The 17805-nt window shown below is 45.3% G+C and overlaps 1 protein-coding gene across 1 annotated transcript in view; it reads left to right on the forward strand.

The window, feature by feature from the left end:
* The first annotated feature begins 1289 nt into the window (after positions 1–1289).
* The window catches only part of Chd1l (chromodomain helicase DNA binding protein 1 like), a 30390-nt gene continuing 13874 nt past the window's right edge, over positions 1290–17805 (forward strand). Inside the window, exons 1-12 of the mRNA XM_048351895.1 lie at positions 1290–1408; positions 2057–2169; positions 4672–4778; positions 5719–5833; positions 7101–7132; positions 8040–8121; positions 9538–9700; positions 10436–10591; positions 11203–11295; positions 13681–13777; positions 14510–14583; positions 15708–15818. Of these exons, the coding sequence (XP_048207852.1) occupies positions 1300–1408; positions 2057–2169; positions 4672–4778; positions 5719–5833; positions 7101–7132; positions 8040–8121; positions 9538–9700; positions 10436–10591; positions 11203–11295; positions 13681–13777; positions 14510–14583; positions 15708–15818 (1252 nt within the window). The 5' untranslated portion in view covers positions 1290–1299. The remainder of the gene's footprint in view (positions 1409–2056; positions 2170–4671; positions 4779–5718; positions 5834–7100; positions 7133–8039; positions 8122–9537; positions 9701–10435; positions 10592–11202; positions 11296–13680; positions 13778–14509; positions 14584–15707; positions 15819–17805) is intronic.

The following is a 17805-nucleotide window of genomic DNA, read 5'->3' on the forward strand; positions in this document are numbered from 1 at the left end:
GTAGGGTATAAAACAGGACATCACAGGTTAACAGTTTGCTCTAGGGGTTTATTTACTCTCTAACTCCAGATTTTCCCCTTAACACAAAGCTCTGGATGGCCCTTTGCTGTAAAACTGGGGTCGGAGCAAGGCTAGGGATTTCATTAGGCCTAGGTTAGGTATTTCAGAGTCTTAGGGACCTTTTTGCCTGGCTAGCTTTGAACCTCAATCCTTATCTCTCAACCTCCTGAGTGGCTAGAATTAAGGCATGAGCCAACAATGCTCTGCTCCAAGAAAAAGTTTTATGTTACTTTGTGTGCACACCTGAAGTCTTTTAGCTATTTTCCTTAGCTTTTTTTTTTTTAATTTTAAAAAATTACCTGAGCTGGGCCTGTTATCCTAGCTACTCAGGGGGATGAGATCTGAGGATGACAGCCCAGGCAGAAAAGTCTTTATGGGACTCTTATCTCCAATAAACTACAGAAAAAGCCGGAAGTGGCACTGTGGCTCATATCTACATAGAATATTATGTATACACTCATTTATTTGTCCCATTTGTTGGCCCCCTTTTGAGTCACCCCTGTGTCAGCTTCCTGTAACTTTGTGAAACTGTAAGATAGTTGCTCAAAGGAGTAACACTGTTGGAACCCTCCCCTGTGTAGACCATAATTCTTAGCTATATTTTAGATTCCAGATAATAACTAATACATAAGTGCAATAAATCAGCCATCTACTAACCTTGTAGCTAGGATCCTATCTCTGATATGTATTTGAAGTTAAGAAAGAGCAAGAGCCCTTTCCATAGCAGGTAGCTGATATTGTTGCTTTGGCAGATGTGTTCAGCAGATTAGCTATCAGAAGCAGAAGAAATAGGTCACACTGGAGACCAGAAACCAAGCCCACTCACAGGAGATACTGGAGGAGGTGGCGAGCCTTGAAGAATGGCAACAAACGTTCATACCTATCAGAAAACACCAACTGGGAAAACTTGCTGCATGAAAGTCCATGTGAATCCCAGTGCATTTAGGAAAGCCATCAGTGCATTTAGGAAAGCCATCAGTTTAAGTGCTTGTTGTAGAAGAAAGAGTCCCTATGGGCACTGGCCCTACAGGAATTCCTGAATGGCCCCACCGCCCATTGAGGAAGAGAAACTCCCCTAGCGGTGGCTAGGGGAAGGACAGGAAGGCAGGGATGGCAAAGGGGCGTGGCCTGGGCGGGAGGGGGCTTGACCTTATTGGACAGTTGTCTAGGGGGCGTGGCCTTTTGGCGGGCGGAGCAGGGCTTCGGGGGCGTGGTCGGGGCGTGGCCTCTCGCACCCGGATGGCGGGCGACAAGCCGGGCTTCCTTCGGGCTCTGCCTGCTGAGGGCCGTTCCGCGACGGTGCGGACGCGGGTGGGGGCACAGGACCTGCGGCAATGGGGCCTGGCCGGTGAGTGCCCGTCCCGGCTGGGGCAGGCGTGGAGAGGCGTGGCGGGACCCCGGGACGAGAAGCCCGGGAGTGCACGCGGCCGCTGGCGGGAAGAGGCCTCCGGGAGGGGGGGCGGCGGGGGTTCCGCGGCGGGGTGCCGCGGAGCGCTGCGGACACCCCTCGGCCTCGCTGGCTGCTCGAGTGAGGCTCCCCCCAACTCCTCTCCTACTTCGGGGCTCGTCCCCGGGGGCCGTGCACGCGCAGTCACCCCAAAAGGCCGGAGGCGGAGCTGTGGCGCTAGTGGTAGAGCGCCAACCCCGAGTGAACAAGCCAGGAGAGAGCGCCCAGGCACGCGGCGCACATGGAGACACACATCACACACACACACACACACACACACACACACACAGTATAAGGAAGGAGAAAAAGCTTAAGGCAGCTCGTCATGCCTGCCTTAGATACTGTGAGGAAAAGCAGAGCTGCAAAGCCGTGAGTGACTTGAAAATCAGTACACGTCTGCATACCTGGAACTTTCCAGCAAAAGATATATGGTCAGTGACGTTGGGCTTTTGGGGACATTCAGGCCCAGTTCTTCATTCAGCCTTAACACCTGGTTTGTGAAGCTGTGGATCCGCCTGCACCTTGACTAGCTGTGTGTTTTACTTCTAGGGATTCATCTCCGCCCTTACCAACTGGAAGGGGTCAACTGGCTGGCCCAGTGCTTCCATGGTCAAAATGGCTGCATCCTGGGAGATGAGATGGGTCTGGGTAAGACCTGCCAGGTAGGGTACTGTTGGTTTCCATTGAACTATCTCCTTCCCAGCTCCTTACTGTCTGTAGCTACTATCTACATCACCTGTTTTGTTTTGAATAGAAAACAATTCTTTCTTCTATAGGAAATAACTTACGTGAAATACCTATAGGGTTTTAAAAGATCAGAACCTTTAGGAATGAAAATCCTGTCTCTTCTTGTCTCACCCAGGCTGCTTCCTTCTTTTTTCAGGTTGCTTCTTAATTCTTGTTTCTGGTTTGGTTGTTTTTTTGTTTTGTTTTGTTTTGCCAGTCCTGGGGCTTGGGACTCAGGGCCTGAGCACTGTTCCTGGCTTCTTTTTTGCTCAAGGCTAGCACTCTGCCACTTGAGCCACAGCACCGCTTCTGGCTGTTTTCTGTATATGTGGTGCTGGGGAATCGAACCCAGGGCTTCATGTATATGAGGCAAGCACTCCTGCCACTAGGCCATATTCCCAGCCTGCTTCTTAATTCTTAGCAAAAGTTATGTCAGTGAGAAAAGAAAAAAAAAAGGATTAGAACTTTTCTTCCTCTCCACTCCTCTCTTTTTCCTCTGTCCTCTCTCATATGTCCTGGTCCTAGGGCGTGAACTCGGCCTGAGCACTGTCCTTTAGCTTTTTTTTTTTTTTTCAAGGCTGGCACTCTACTACTTGAGGCACAACTCCACATTTGCTTTTTTGGTGACTACAGATAAGAGTTTCATGGGATTTTCTGCCTGAACTGGCTTTGATTCTCCATTCTCTAGATCTCAGCATCATGAGTAACTAGGGTTACAAGTAGCTAAGGTTACAGGAACATTGGCTCCTGGCAATGCTATATTTTGTTAACTGGATTCCTTCTAATACGAACCTTCTTTCTCAGTAGGAGGATAAAGACTTGCAGAGAAAGTGCCCTGTGTTTTCAAAAATGTCTTGGCATCTGTTGGCCTTATATGTGTTTATAATTTAGATCTAACTTCCACACAGGAGGAAAGCCATGTACCCTCCCTGAGCCTGACTTACTTCACTTAACATAAATATCCCCAGGTCCCTCCCATTTCTATGCACATGACATAATATTATCCTTCCTAATGGATGAATAAAATTTCATTTTTGTGTGTGTGTGTGTGTGTGTGTGTGTGTGTCTGTCTGTCTGTCTGTCTGTCTGTCTATCTATCATTTTCTCCATCTGCTTATCCATTGTAAGGCGTCTGGGCTGTTTCCATAACTTGGCTGTGGTGAATATGAATAGTGCAGCATTAAACATTGTTGTGCAAGTGTCTTTACTGTATCCTGGCTTGTAATCTTTTGGTTAAAAAAACCGAAGGTGGGATCATAGGGTAGTTCTGTGTCTGGCTTTTTTTTTTAGGGCTCCAACACTGTCTTTTTTCCCCTCAGGGGCTAGTGCTCTGCCTCTTTACCCAGAACTCCTCTTTCAACTTTTTGGTTGTTACTTGGCCATCTCTGAGGCCCATCAACTTTCCAGCCTGGGCTGGGTTTGAACTTAAATTCTAAGATCTCAGGCTCCTGAGTAGCTAGGATTTTAGGAGTAAGTGACCAGCACACAAAATGTTTAACATTTTTGATCTTTAAGAAAATGATTCTCCTTTCCTCAAAATGAAGTGGCTTGACATCTGGATGACTCAGAAGTCCAGTGATGGAATTAGGGAGATATTTCAGTTCTTTAAAAGTCCCAGCACTGAAAGTGTCACAAGATTATTCAAGAATAATGATAAGGAGAGGACCCCAAGTCACTGCTCTGCACATAGGAGATGCCTAGGAGAAAGGAATTATAAAATCCCTCAACTCAAGACCACGATAGAAGACTGATGGAGTCAGGGAAGGATGAGAGGGACCCCAAATGCAGAATAAGGCTGTGAAAACAAAAGCATGGCTGGAAGAGACACAGAGTTTCTCTTGCTACACTGTCACAACAAAATTGGGGAACATGTGTCTGGTTTTTATCTGAGTTGCATTGCTATGCTTGATTTCTATTCCTTTGTGACTTTTTGCATTGCATTAGAGGTTCAGTTACATAAATATTGAGCCTCATTGCTTGCTAACTACTGAAGTAATGAACACTGAATTTCTTTGGCAAGTTTATTGAGTCAGGAATGGATTACTCTCCTAATGTTCAGGAGACTATGTAACTTCCTTACAAAGCAAGTTGCATCTAGGAATCTGTGTTCCTTGTGGTTGTGGTTGTTCCTCCTGGGGAAATGTGGCCAAAACTGATGTTTTGCTGGGTGCTAGTGACTCAGATCTGTAATCTTAGCTACTCAAGAGGCTGAGTCTGAGGCTTATAGTTAAAAGTCAGCCTGGGTAGGAAAGTCCATGAGACTCTTATCTTCAATTATCCAGCAAAAAACTGGCAGTGGAGCTGAGGCTCAAACTGGTAGAGTTGCTAGCCTTGAGTGAGAAAGCTAAAGACAGTGCCAAGCCCAAAGTTTAAGCCCCATACCATTACCTCTAAAAAAAATTAACCCAAAAGAATTTTGATGTCTTCTTTTCTTCCAGACGATTGCTCTCTTCCTCTACCTGGCAGGAAGGTTAAATGATGAAGGGCCATTTCTGATTCTTTGTCCCTTGTCTGTTCTGAACAACTGGAAGGAAGAGATGAAGAGGTAAAAAGTAGATGTAGCTGGAACTTTATGGATGATGTTTTCCTGGATGATGCAAACAATATAAAACAGTACCTTATCATAATCAGGGAGGTTATTATTTATTCCAGAAAGCTCTAGACTGATGCAGGGTAGGAAGCACTGAGGGTCTCACAGGTAGAACAGTGTCTATTATGATTACTATTCAGCAGTTATGTATTCATGTATTCATTTGTTCATTCTTTCATTCCAAGGACATAACCTAGGGTCTTGTGCTTGCCAGGCAGATGTTTTACCATTTGAGCTACATGCCCAGTGATTTTGTTTGTATATTGTTTTGAAATAGGGTCTTGCTAGCATTGCCCAGGCTGACCTAGAACTCATGATCCTCCTGTTTTATCTACTGAGTAGTTGTGATTACAGGTTTGTACCACCATGCCTGGTACTATTTGGCAATTTAAAGATTAGTACAGTAAATTTTTCTAACTAAAGGAGAAAAAAGCCTGGCATGGTGGTCCAGATCTATAATCTCAGCTCCACAGGGGGACTGGGCCAAGTTAGCAAGACTATCTCAAATCAAAAGAAAGACACAGATGTAAAAAGGGCTGGGGTCATAGCCTGAGTGTAGAGCACTTAGCTTGTGAGTCCAAGGCCCAGGATTCAATCTCCATCTCCAGTACTGCCAAATTCGGTGGGTTAGAGGGAGAGGCAACTATTCTTTTTCTAATGACAGAAGAAATGACTGAAGAGGAAAATGAGCTTCACTTTTAGAGTCAGCACTAGGCCCTGTTAGACCTCACCCTCCTACCTGCTGCCTTGGGGTTTAGGTTTTATACTAGTTGGGAGTCCAGGACTCTGGACAGGACCTCACGAGTTGGGTACATTGCAAAAACTTCCACGAAAGGTAACTTTACGGATAACGTGTACCCTGCCCTTGGGCTCACCTGCCATTTCTTGGGTCTAGATTGGCTCCCGATCTTTCCTGCATCACCTACGCAGGCGCCAAAGAGGAGAGAGCCCACCTTCAGCACGGACTGAAAGAAGAGTCGAGTTTTCATGTGCTGCTGACAACCTATGAGGTATCCTCATCCAGGCCCTTAGAAGCTTGGAATTTTACTTTAAATAATAACACACTCTGGGAAGAGCGTCTGTCTATGTCTTGTTCTCAGAGAGGGGAGAGAAAGCTCAGGCCCTCCACCATCACCTCCAGATAGCTCCAATGGGCATCCCAGGATGGTGGCCTTGGAGTTGCCTCTTGGCAGAGGAAGAGAAGGCAGGTGGACAGGAGTGGGACAAGGGTGGAGGACACAGCTCTCATCATATTTTTAATTTTTTTTTTTATTTTTCAAGTACTATTTTAAATTCTTTTCTTTGTATTCTTTTTTGGGGGGGCGGGGGCGGTATGTGTCATGTGTTAGGACTGGGGTTTGAACCTCTCAACTTTTGCTCAAGGTGGTGCTCTATCATTTGGACCATACCTCCACTCTTAGCTTTTTGCTGGTTAACTGGAGATAAGACTAAGACTTTCCTGCCCGGCCTGGTTTGGAACTGGGATCCTCAGATTGTAGCCTCCTGAGGAGCTAGGATTACAGACATGAGGCACTGGTGCCTGGCTTTAAAATCTTGCCATTTAAGCTGAGACTGGGTCATTATAAGCAAGCTTTTCACTTACTTGTGCCTCAGCTCTGTTCATAGACTTAGCTACTTAAAAATTATGAGAAGAGGCTGGGGAATATGGCCCAGTAGTAGAGTGCTTGCCTAGCATTCATGAAGCCCTGGGTTCGATTCCTCAGCACCACATATACAGAAAAAGCCAGAAGTGGTGCTGTGGCTCAAGTGGTAGAGTGCTTAGCCTTGAACAAAAAGAAGCCAGGGACAGTGCTCAGGCCCTGAGTGCAAGCCCCAGGACTGGCAAAAAAAAAAAAAAAAAAAAAAATTATGAGAAGAATCTTGTTTACCTAGTGAACAGGAAAGACTTGGTTGAATATTGTAACATAAGTTCACCAACAGGAAGCAAGAAACTAGCTTATCAGAATTGATTAATACCAGAGGTACAGCACTGGCTCATGCCTGTAATCCTTAGGACTGATATCTTAGGATGCTGATACCTTAGGACTGAGGTTCAAAGCCAGCCTTGGCAGGAAAGTCTACGAGACTCTTAACTCCAATTATCAGCAAAAAGGCAGAAATGGAGCTCAAGTGATAGAGCACTAGCCTTGAGTGGGGCCCTGAGTTCAAGCCCCAGGACCAGCAAATACACACACACACACACACACACACACACACACACACATATGCACACAAGAAATGATTAGCATTATCCTTACATTGTCCTTAATTTTTCAGATTTGCTTGAAAGATGCCTCATTTCTGAAATCGTGAGTAGGTTGTGTTAACTCAGAAACTTAAATCTTTCCTTCCCGCTCTGGTATTTTGTGTCTTTCCTTCTGTCCATTATATTGTCAGTGAGGCCCTGTGTGGCAAGACTGAAGTCTCAGGTTCCAGCTTCTTCTCTTTTGCTTTGTCATTATGTACTTGTTTTATGTCCTTGCTATGTACTTGATTTCTGTGAACTTCAGCTTTATCTGGCCAATGGGGAACTATTCAGTTTCTTATCTGAAATGGCTGATTTGGAGGTTGAGATTAAATGGAAAGGTTGGGGTTAAAAGCTATAAGGTTGGGGCTGGGAATATGGCCTAGTATAGAGTGCTTGCCTCGTATAAATGAAGCTCTGGGTTGGATTCCTCAACAACACATATATTAAGAAAAAGCCTGAAGTTGAGCAACTGGTGCCTGGCTGTTCAACAACTACTCCTCCTCCTCCTCCTTCTCCTTCCTCCTCCTCCTCCTCCTCCTCCTCCTCCTCCTCCTCCTCCTCCTCCTCCTCCTCCTCCTCCTCCTCCTCCTCCTCCTCCTCCTCCTCCTCCTCCTCCTTCTCCTCCTCCTCTCTCTCTCTCTCTCTCTCTCTCTCTCTCTCTCTCTCTCTTTCTCTCTCTTTCTCTCTCTTTCTCTCCCCCCTGCCTCTTTTGTCAGTTCTGGGTTTGAACTCAGAGTCTGGGCACTGTCCTTGGCTTCTTTTTGCTCAAGGCTAGCACTCTACCACTTGAGCCACAGCACCACCTCTGGCTTTTTCTGTTTATATAGTGCTGAGGAATCAAACCCAGGACTTCATGTATGTTGGGCAAGCACTCTACTACTAAGCCACATTCCCAGCCCCTCAAATCTTTTTTAGTTATGATTATAAATGTTTTATTTCCAACTGAAAGCTTGTTGCTTCCCTCCCAGCCTTCCTTGGAGTGTTCTTGTTGTGGATGAAGCCCACAGACTGAAGAATCAGAACTCTCAGCTGCACAAGACACTCACAGAGGTAACTTACATCCTGCCATAGGCTTCGTTTTCGTGTGTGTGTGTGTGTGTGTGTGTGTGTGTGTGTATGCTGGTTCTAGGGCTTGAAGTCCGGGCCTGGGCACTGTCCCTGAACTTTTTTGCTCAAGGTTGGCACTTTACCACTTGAGTCACATCTCTTCTTCTAGCTTTTTGGGTGCTTAATTGTAGATAAGAATCTCCTAAACTTTCCTACCTGGGCTGGCTTTGGACTGCAGTCCTAAGATCTCAACCTCCTGAGTAGCTAAGATTATAGGCATGAGCTACCAGTGCCTGGCTTGCTTTAGTTTTTATATATACCTACTCCCGTTTTTGTGTGCCAGTACTGGGCTTGAACTCAGGACTCTTGCTCTACTTTTTCAATCACTCTACTACTTGAGCCACACATCTACTTCTGACTTTTTGGTGGTTAATTGGTGACAAGAGTCTTAGACTATCCTGCCAGGGTTGTCTTTATACTTTGATCCTCAGATCTCAGCCTCCTGTGTAGCTAGGATAATAGGTGTGAGCCACTAGCACCTGGCTGTTTTTCCTAAATTTTTATTCCTATCTATATTTTTGTACTGACTAATGAGTATTTAATTATTAATAGGAGACTTCTTATTCTTACTGTTCTTATTTCTTTCTCAAGATTCTAAGAGAAGTCCATTCCATTTTGGGCTGTGTATTGCACAATGTCCAGCAACTTCAGGAAGTCTTGATGTCCTACATCTGATGTATCATAAAATTTTGCCAAAGGGTATTCTTAGAGTTAGCTCTTCTTGCTTGTCGTGGAAGGTCTGAGGCTGCAGTGTTTGCTTCCCACATGCCAGGTGTACATTCCTGTGTCTTAGGTGCTTCGTCGGTCCTTAACAGTTTGAATGCCCACATAGACTGAGTAGCAGTAACCATAGTGAATACCATGTGAACATGTCCAGGTTCACAAATTGAACATCCATCCTTACAGCAACACCTTTTCTATCAAATTGATCTCCCCTTCTTAACTTTGAAACTAGAGGATGTAATATCGTCCATTAAACAGTGCATTGCTAGGCACTGGTGGCTCACACTGGTAATCCTAGCTGCTCAGGTGAGAGCTAAGGATTGTAGTTTGAGGCCAGCCCATGTGGGAAAGCCCATGAGACTCTCATCTCTAATTAATTAGCAAAAAGTGGTAATGGAGATGAGGTTAAAGTGGTTGAGTGCCATCTTTGGCTGTAAAAGCTCAGGAAAGCTCCATGCCCTGAGTCCAAGCCCCATACTAGCATTAAAAAAAAAATTAGAGCAGGCGACTTGAACCTGAGCCTTCGACTTTCATATTCCATGGTCATTCCATCCCATCCTGCTGCTCTTTGTTGGGTTTCTCAATCTTGCTTGACCATGTCAGGGACTTCTCATTTTGTTTATTTGTGTCCTTGAGTTCTCAGTGGTCTTCAGGCTCCTATTGACCGGAACACCCATCCAGAATAGCCTTTCAGAACTCTACTCCCTCCTCAGTTTTGTGGAGCCTGATCTCTTTTCCAGAGAGCAGGTGGAAGATTTTGTTCAGCGTTACCAGGATATTGAAAAAGAGTCCAAATCAGGCAAGTTTCTTTTCTTTTTTTTTCTTTTTGTTAGTCATGGGGCTTGAACTTAGGGCCTGGGTACTGTCCCTGAGCTCTTTTCCTACCACTTTGAGCCACAGCACCACTTCTGAGTTTCTGGTAGTTAATCTGAGATAAGAATCTCATGGACTTTCCTACCTGGCCCAGCTTTGAATCACTATTCCTCAGATCTCAGCCTCCTGAGTAGCTAGGATTACAGATGTAAGCCACCAGTGCCCAGCTGCAAGCTTCTTTTCTACAAATCATCTCCAGAGGGGTCTTAGCAGAGAAACTGCCCTGATGTGTAAGAGTTACTGATAGAGCAAAGAGAACTGGTAACCAAGGGTGCCTGCCTGAGACAAGGCAGGTGCTAGATCTCCAGTTGTCTGCTCTTCCTCCTTTCCTTCTCTCCTTCTCTCCTTCTCTTCTTCTCTCCTTCCTTCCCTTCCTCCCTCCCTCTCTTCCTTTCCTTCCTTCCCTCCCTCTCTCCTTCCCTCCCTCCCTTTCTCCCTCCTTTCCTTTCTTCTAATGCTTTTCCAACTTGAGTTAGCTTTATAGGGATGTGATAACAGGTACAGGTACATGCGTACTATGAAAAATGACTGTACAGGTCCAACATGCAGAATGAGTGTGAAAATGAGAAGCTAACTAAATAATAAACTGCTGTATGTTCTCTAAGTAGTTCAGTTCCTTGCTTTACGTTTGCCCCATGATCCTTGTGTTTTTCTTATACAGCAAGTGAACTACACAAACTCTTGCAGCCATTTCTGCTGAGGCGAGTGAAAGCTGAGGTAGCTGCCGAACTTCCCAGGAAGACAGAAGTAGTAATTTACCACGGCCTGTCAGCCCTGCAGAAACAATACTACAAGGCCATTTTGATGAAAGACCTGGGTAATCAAAAAGCACTCATCTTTTGATTTGGGAGGGGCAGGCAGTCCTGGGCTTAAACTCAGGGCCTGGGCACTGTCCCTGAGCTTTTGTTTTGCTCAAGGCTGACACTCTACCAATTGAGTGGCTTTTTGGTAATTAATTGGAAATTAGAGTCTCACAGATTTTCCTGCCTGGGCTGGCTTTGAACCACGATCCTTGGGTCTCAGCCTCTTGAGTAGCTGGGATTACAGGCATTAGCCACTGGCACCAGCCACCAGCCATTATTAAAACAATTTTGTGTGTATGTTCTGATACTAGGGTTTCAACTCAGGACCTGAGCAATGACCCTTAGCTTTTTTACTCAAGGGTGGCACTTACACTTGAGCCACACTTCTACCTCTGGCTTTTTGTTGGTTAATTGGAGATAAGAGTCACAAGAGACTTTTTTATCCAGGCTGAATTCAAAATAGGATCTTCCATTCTCAGTCTCCTGAGGAACTAGGATTACATTGGTGAGCCATCAGCTCTGGCCAGTGGCAGTGTGTTAAAAATGACTGAGACATGGTTGTCAGTTAAGGGCAGGTTGGTTTACCTACCTTTCTGTCTGCCTCTCTTTCTATTTAAATTGGCAGATGCATTTGAAAATGAGATGGCAAAGAAAGTGAAACTCCAGAACATCTTGTCCCAGCTTCGAAAGTGTGTGGATCATCCATACTTGTTTGATGGTGAGCGGTGCCCTTTTCTGCACTATTTGTTGAAAAAGTTCCGTGGCCAAAATTGTCGTAACCTTCTTCAAAAGAGTTGCCAGAGCTGGGCGCCAGTGGCTCATGCCTGGAATCCTAGCTACTCAGGAGGTTGACATCTGAGGATCATGGGTTGAAGCCAGCCCTGGCAGGAAAATCCGTGAGACTCTTATCTCCATTTAACCACCAGAAAACCCAAAGTGGAGCTGTGGCTCAACAAGATAGAGCACTTGCTTTGAGCAAAAAGAACTCAGAGACTGTGCGTAGACCCTGAGTTCTGGGCCCCATGATTGGGGGGGAAAAAAGAGTTGCTTGAGCCAGGCACTTGTACTCTTTTGAGCCACACTTCTACGTCCAACTTTTTGCTAGCTAGTTGGAAATGGGAATCTCACAGACTTTCCTACTCCAGCTGACTTTGAATGTGATTCTCAGCCTCCAGAGTAGCTAGAATTACAGGCATGAGCCACTGGCACCATCTCTTAAGCCTACTTCTCAATTCTTTTTTGTTGGTTGTTTTGGCCTTACTGAGGTTTAGACTCAGGGCCTCATACATGCTAGGCCATTTCAGCCCCTTTTGTTTTACTTACTTTTCAGATAAGGTCTTGTGCTTGCCCAGGCTGGCCTTAGACCAGAAGCACAGACAAATGCCAACGCTACTGGCTTGAGCCACAGCTCCACTTTTGGCTTTTTCTAGTAGTTCATTGGAGATAAGAGTCTCACAGATTTTCCTGCCTGAGCTGGCTTCAAACTGAACTCTTTAGATTGCAGCCTCCTGAGTGGTTAGGATTGTAAGTCTGGCCTACTGGCCTTGCTTTTTGAGATAGGGTGTCAATAACTTTTGTCTAAACTTGTCTTAAGACAAGATCTTTTTGTCTCCCAGCTCCCCAGTAGCTGGAATTACAAGTGTGCACCCTCACACCCAGCCCCTTGGATTTATTTTTTTAGAATGAGAAGCTTAAAATTTCAGTTCAGAACTTCTTGACTGTTAGCATCTCCCCGTGCCTCAGTTTCCTGAAGAATGAGTTTAGATTGGGTTTGTTCCTTATGTTAGTATTTATTAGGCTCTTTTTGGTTAAGCTCTGGTTGGTGTCAAGCAGCATTGAGATGATCATGCAAACAATTATCTAATGCCTCAAACAAAAGAGACTGGAGCATATTATGCATCAAAAAGAGGTATGGCGGGGCTGGGGATATAGCCTAGTGGCAAGAGTGCCTGCCTCGGATACACGAGGCCCTAGGTTCGATTCCCCAGCACCACATATACAGAAAACGGCCAGAAGCGGCGCTGTGGCTCAAGTGGCAGAGTGCTAGCCTTGAGCGGGAAGAAGCCAGGGACAGTGCTCAGGCCCTGAGCCCAAGGCCCAGGACTGGCCAAAAAAAAAAAAAAAAAAAAAAAAACAAACAAACAAAAAGAGGTATGGGTGCTGCTGTAGCCTGAATATTGGCATGCATGAGAGTGTGTGTGTGCATGCATGTGTGTATCTATGCACTAGTTCTGGTGCTTGAACTCAGGACTGGGTGTCGGGGTCTCAGCCCCCAGCGCTCTCCCAACCTGCGGGAGAGATGGGGAAGCTCTCCCCAACCGAGGCGGGCCAAGAAAGGAGAAGGGTCGACAGACCGCCTGCAGCCAGCCCCCCCCTCACCAGAGGACAGTCAGACAGCCCGGGAGAAATGTCTGCGCATGTCTAGGTTTATTGAAATAAGCTCTGCTCTTAAATAGGTCAGAGAGCGGCAGGAAAGGGAGGGTGTATGAGCACCTATCTAGGGATTGTGAAGGGAGGCCTGAGCTGTCCATCAAGGGTGGAGGGCTGAGGGACCAATCCTAAGAGGCGGACTAATTCTACATCACAGCCCACAGGGCCGCCTCCGGGTTCACCTCCAGGCGCCATCTTGGCCACACATGGTCCCAAGGCTGGGAGGTGGGGCCAGCTAGAACCACCTTTCCCTGTTCCATGTAATAGCCACATGTGACCCCAGGGCCAGAAGACAGGCAGGGCCAACTAGGACCACCTTTCTGGGTTGCCTCGTAACAGCCACGGGCCCCCAGGGCTGGGAAACAGGTGGGGCCAGCTAATTGCCTCTGGGCATACCCTACTGGGCACTCTTAGCTTTTTTGCCCAACGTTCCTACTCTACCACTTAAGCCACAGCTCCACTTCTAGCTTTTTGGTGGTTAATAGGAGACAAGAATCTCATAGATTTGTTTGCCTGGGCTGGCTTTGAACCTGGCTCCTCACATCTCAGCTTCCTGAGTAGCTGGGATTATAGGCATGAGCCACTAGCAGCTGGTAAGTCACTCCTCAAGTAGAAACTTGAGGAGTCTGGCCTGACCTATGGTACATTATTGAGAGTGGGTTCTCTTCCCCAGGTGTGGAGCCAGAGCCTTTTGAAATTGGAGACCACCTGATTGAAGCTAGTGGAAAACTTCACCTGCTGGACAAGCTTCTGGCATTCCTGTATTCCAGGTGGGCACTAGGTTTCTGAGCTAGTGATTGTTCAGACCCAAGTTATGTGGAACTTAATGACTTTTTTTTTTGTGGTTTGGCGCTTGAGCTGAGGACCTCACGCTCTTGCTTGGCTTTTTCACTCAAGGTTGGTCTTTACCATGTGAGTCATACCTAAAGTTCTGGCTTTTTGCTGGTTAATTGGAGATAAGACTCTATTGGATTTTTTTCTGGCCTGGCTGGTTTCGAACCGGGATCCTCAGATCCTATTCTTTTCCTGAATTCATCCAGAACTTAGGTCCTGATCCAGCACTGGCCATGTCCTGCCCCCCTTGGCGAGCTGTTTAAACAGAGTGTGTTTACCAGCACTGCAGTCATACCATTAACTCTACAGGGATTGTTTCTTCTAGTTGCAGCTTACAGTGTATCAGATGAAGGTTCCTCAAACATCCTTCTTGTTAGCCTTTGGAGATTGAGTTAAATGCAAGGGGAACTTGCGGGTCTCTTCCTAAGAGATTTGAGTTGGGCACCGAGAGACCAGGTTTAGCCAGCCACTGGTGGCTCACATCTGTAATTCTAACTACTCAAGAGGCTGAGATCTGAGGATCATGGTTTGAAGGCAACCTGGGCAGGAAAGTTTGTGAGACTCTTATCTCCAATACACCAAATTTAAAAGAAAAAAAACAAATACCTAACCAGAAATTTCTTAATTTCTGAAAGAGTTAGTAGTTCCCACTCTTTTTTCCTTTCCAGGGGCCATCGGGTTTTGCTTTTCTCTCAGATGACCCAGATGTTGGATATTCTCCAAGACTATATGGATTACAGAGGTAACTCCCCTTAGCCACTCATTTCCTAAAACTTTTTTAGACAGCTCTATGAAGAGTAATATGGAGTAGATAGGGGTTTTACAAAAGAAAGCAGGTCATGAACGTTGTTCAGAATTAGAAAGATGAGTCTGAGGTGATGGTTCATGCCTGTAATCCTAGCTACTCTGGAGGCTGAGATCTGAGGATCAAGGTTCAAAGCTAGCCTGGACAGAAAAGTCTGCAAGACTCCCATCTTCAGTAAACCAGCAAATTGTCAGGCTGGAGGCATGGTTCGAGTGGTAGAACATCAGCCAGGGGTAAGAAAACCAAGTGAGAATGGGAGGCCTGATATAGGAGCACACATAAAACAAAATCTCAATGCCAGTTGCTGGTGGTTCATGCCTATAGTCCTAGATTCTCAGGACACCGAGATCTGAAGATTTGGGGTTGAAGACAGCTTAGTCATACAAACCCTAGAGACTCTTAACTACCAAAAAGTGGGGAGTAGGAGTGTGATTCAAGTGGTAGAGTACCAGCCCTGAATGAAAAGGCCAAATGAGAGCAGGAGGCCCTGAGTACTAGCCTCAGTACCAGCACAGAAAGAAAAAATGCAAACTGCCTTAGCGTCTGGTTAGTCCTCTGGACAGTCAGTGGGCTGGGAAGAGTGGGGGCTGAGTGTTGGCTCCATAACTTGGCCAATGACTTTAACTGTGTCTAATTAAAAAACAACAACAACCAAAAACCCTGAGCTCAGTTGTAAAATGATGAGTTCTTCCTCTCTATTTAAAGTAGAGGCATGCTTGTTGATGGGGTATTTGGTTTTGGACTGCTTAAAAAAAAATTCCCCAGGGCTGGGGATATAGCCTAGTGGCAAGAGTGCCTGCCTCGGATACACGAGGCCCTAGGTTCGATTCCCCAGCACCACATATACAGAAAACGGCCAGAAGCGGCGCTGTGGCTCAAGTGGCAGAGTGCTAGCCTTGAGCGGGAAGAAGCCAGGGACAGTGCTCAGGCCCTGAGTCCAAGGTCCACGACTGGCCAAAAAAAATTCCCCAAGGAGTTCTTGAAAAGAGTAAGATTTCTCTGTTTTATTTTTTTTCTCTGTTTAATTTTTTTAACCCCATTCCCACCCCCTTTGTATAAAGGCTACAGCTATGAGCGTGTGGACGGCTCAGTGAGAGGAGAAGAGAGACACCTGGCCATTAAGAACTTTGGACAGCAGCCCGTTTTCACTTTCCTCCTGAGCACCCGGGCAGGTAGGCTCCTGGCAGTCTGATAACAGGTGGTATAGTCTTTGACATCCCCAACCATCCATTTTCTTGGGATTTTGTGCCATTTTTGTTGACATTCAGAGCAGGCCACTCCCCTTCCCAGCCATGAATCTAGTTGGGATTTTTGCTGGTTGTTCTTCCTCTGGGAATACTTTGCAGGCATGTTGTCCACATTTTACCAATGTCTTATTTATCAATAACTATAGTGAAACCAACAGCCACATAAAAGAATCATGCATCTCTACAATATGTATCACAAATCACATGAATGACATTGGTGGTGCTTTACCATGTGCAGTGAGTACTGTGTACGAGCAAGTAAGCCAAAGTCAGTCTGGAGACATGGGGAGCTTGGATCCAGGAGACAGGAAGTTACATTTGAGCTCACAGTCTTAGTTTCATTATCTATCTATCTATCTATCTTAAATCCTGTGGAATAGATGAGGAACACAAAAGGGATGGGTGTCCATCATAAAAGATACCAAGCCAGGCGCTTACACCTCTAATACTAGCTCAAGAGGCTGAGATCTGAGAGTCACTGTTCAAAGCCAGCTGAACTGGCCTGTTTGCTATCCCTTTTTTTTGTATAGTTTTGCACATTTTCCTGTTTAACAGCACCCCCCCCCCCACCCCAAACTTTCAAGTGTTTTTCTGTGATTGACTCCTATTGCCACTAGGTGGCAGTGATCGCTTATGAATCTTTCCCAAACAGCTGACTAGAGCTTATTGATAAAATTACCAATGCCAGATACTGGTGGTTCATGCCTGTAATCCTATCTACTCAAAGGCTAAAATCTGAGGACTGCAGTTTGAAGCCAGCCCAGGAAGAAAAGTTCATGAGATTTTTATCTGTAATAACCACCAAAATGCTGGAAGTGTAGGTATGGCTCAAGCTGTAGAGCATGAGGCCCTAAGTTCAAATCCTCAGTGCTAGCACAAAAGGAAGTATGCCAGAGGGGGTAGTTGATCTTATTGCCTAGCTATAGTTTTCAAGTTTGATCAAATGCTCTTGTGTTAGGAATGACCCAGCAGACCTCTTAATTTGCAGCTGTTTTCTGAAAGAGCATGTCATTTATTTGTTTGCTTATTGTTGTGTCAATATTGGAGCTTGAACTCAGAGCCTTGAACTTTCACTTGGCTTTTTGCTCGAGGCTGATGCTTTACTACTTCCAAGCTTTTTGCTAGTTAACTAGGGATAAGAGTCCCACAGCCTTTACCGCCAGCTTTGCTAGAAACCACACTGATCCTCAGATCTCAGGTTCCTGAGTAGCTAGGATGACAGATGTGAGCCACCAGCAATTGGCCTTTGTTTTTTTTTGTTGGTGGTGGTGGGGTTTTTGGTTTATGGTGGTTTTTTTTGTTTTTAACTATAATGCTTTTATTACCAGAATGAATCAAACACTGATCTTTTTTTTTTTTTTTATAATTTTGCAATACTGCCTCAGATTCCCAGTTCCACAACATCTAAGAATAAGTGTGATTCTGTTGCAGTTTTTCAGAATAGAATAAAATCTTTAGCTTTCATGGTTCAGATCTAATGAGAAGAAACATGTCTACTTCGGCCTGAGATACACATGGCCACAAAAGAGCACAGAAGTATGAGTTCACTCCAAGCACATTGTCTGAGCAGTCCAGGGACCCTATTAAACTCCAAAACAATTAAGCTTCCAATCTGAATATATTAAATGTGTTAACTTGTGTTGATTTAACTCAAAAACCAAAGTAAATAGTCACTTCCTAGGTTTCATCCTGAGACTCAGGCCAAGGTCTACCAAGAGTATTTCAAGTAAATCATCATGGCATTTGAGAAGAATCACATCTCTGGGGACAGATCACCCCAACATGCTTTGTTATAGAGTATGTTACAAAAACTACCATATGATGGTGTTTTTTTCGCAAATGGATCTAGTAAAATCCAATCACAGTTTTCAAGCAAAAGAGATGTTAAGAATTTCCCTGTAACTTACAAATG

Source organism: Perognathus longimembris, chromosome 7 (assembly GCF_023159225.1).
Source record: "Perognathus longimembris pacificus isolate PPM17 chromosome 7, ASM2315922v1, whole genome shotgun sequence".
In the NCBI taxonomy this organism is placed as follows: Eukaryota; Metazoa; Chordata; class Mammalia; order Rodentia; family Heteromyidae; genus Perognathus; species Perognathus longimembris.